Raw genomic sequence first — 1451 nt, forward strand, 5'->3', positions numbered from 1 at the left:
CAGCGGGCCACGTCTGCTTGCCGGTAGGCTGTTGGTGGCGCGGGAAACACCGTGCAGAGTGGCGGTAAGAGGGAGGCGGAGGGGGAAGCAAGTGAGTATGAATATGGTGTGTGTATGCAGTGTGTCTGTGTGTGTGTGTGCGTGAGTGTGTGTGTGTGTGAGTGTGTGCGTGAGTGTGTGCATGAGTGTGTGCATGAGTGTGTGCGTGAGTGTGTCTGTGTGTCTGTGTGTACTTGTGTGTATGTGTCTGTCTGTGTGTACTTGTGTGTATGTATCTGTCTGTGTGTCTGTACGGGGGTGTTTGTGAATCAACTCGTACATACGCGTTCACATACCTGCTTCAAGCGTTGTGCTCAGTCGCTTCTCGTCAAGTTGCACAGAGAGCCATTGCTGTTGAAATGGAATGGAAACAGCACAGACCAGGGACGAGGATGAGTGCAATGCCACAACACTTCATGCGAGCAGTGCAGATAATGCCACCAACGAAGCAGAAACACAAACATACACACACATACATACACACCTGCAAGGCGACGGCTGCGTGGAGCGGACGCTCCAAGATGGCTCGATCTTCAACGTCACACTGTGCGATGGCAATCATGATGGGAGCAGGAACAGGAAGTGATCAGCAAACACACGGCGTTTGAGTGGGACTGAAGAAGAACACAACAGAACAGAGCACACACACAAGCACACACACGCACGCACACATGCACGCACACGCACATACACACACGCTCTCACACACACGCACATACACACATACGCACGCACACACACACCACGCACACACACGCACATACACACACACGCCCTCACACACACGCACATACACACACACGCCCTCACAGATACGCACGCACACATACACACGCACACATACACACGCACATACACACACCTCCAACAGGAATCGGCGTGTGAGCTCGTATGCTGTCGTTGAAGAGCTGTGTGTGGATGGTGCGGTGATGCTGGTGCAGGTTGAATCTGCTTCCTCCCCAGTATCGCTCACGGTCGCTGTTGGTGAGGATACCAGCGGCGGCGTGCATGAAGGTGGCGATTCTGTTCCATCACCAGGGTCCGCATCGAGGCCGCTGTCAAGGACGGACCACAGCGGCTGCGGCTGCCCTCTTCTTCGCGTTGAATCGGATGACGCCAGCATCGGGCTGCGAAAGAGATTGGAAAGAGTTGTGTGTTGTGAGCTGGACGAAGGACGGAGGACGCATGCGCCACAGGAACACTGGCGCACATGTGCCTTCGATGGCAAAGAAGGAAAGGCGGGTCTTCACATCACAAGGCAGATTGCAATGGCAGGAAAGGCCAGCGTTCACGACGCACTCACACACACACACACACACACACACACACACACACACGCACGCACACGCACGCAACACACACACACACACACACACACACACACACACAGTGCCGCTCTGATGGTGCTGCTA

At 54.6% G+C, this 1451-nt stretch overlaps 1 protein-coding gene across 1 annotated transcript in view; it reads right to left on the reverse strand.

Annotated features, from left to right (window-relative positions):
* Positions 1-1451, reverse strand: part of PTSG_11837 (uncharacterized protein) — a 9055-nt gene that overhangs the window by 6934 nt on the left and 670 nt on the right. Inside the window, exons 2-5 of the mRNA XM_004996544.1 lie at positions 902-1166; positions 524-583; positions 336-390; positions 1-28 (exon numbers count right to left, since the gene is read on the reverse strand). The exon at positions 1-28 is cut by the window's left edge and continues 131 nt beyond it. Coding sequence (XP_004996601.1) covers positions 1-28; positions 336-390; positions 524-583; positions 902-1166 — 408 coding nt within the window. The remainder of the gene's footprint in view (positions 29-335; positions 391-523; positions 584-901; positions 1167-1451) is intronic.

The sequence above is a fragment of the Salpingoeca rosetta genome, assembly GCF_000188695.1.
Source record: "Salpingoeca rosetta unplaced genomic scaffold supercont1.5, whole genome shotgun sequence".
In the NCBI taxonomy this organism is placed as follows: domain Eukaryota; class Choanoflagellata; order Craspedida; family Salpingoecidae; genus Salpingoeca; species Salpingoeca rosetta.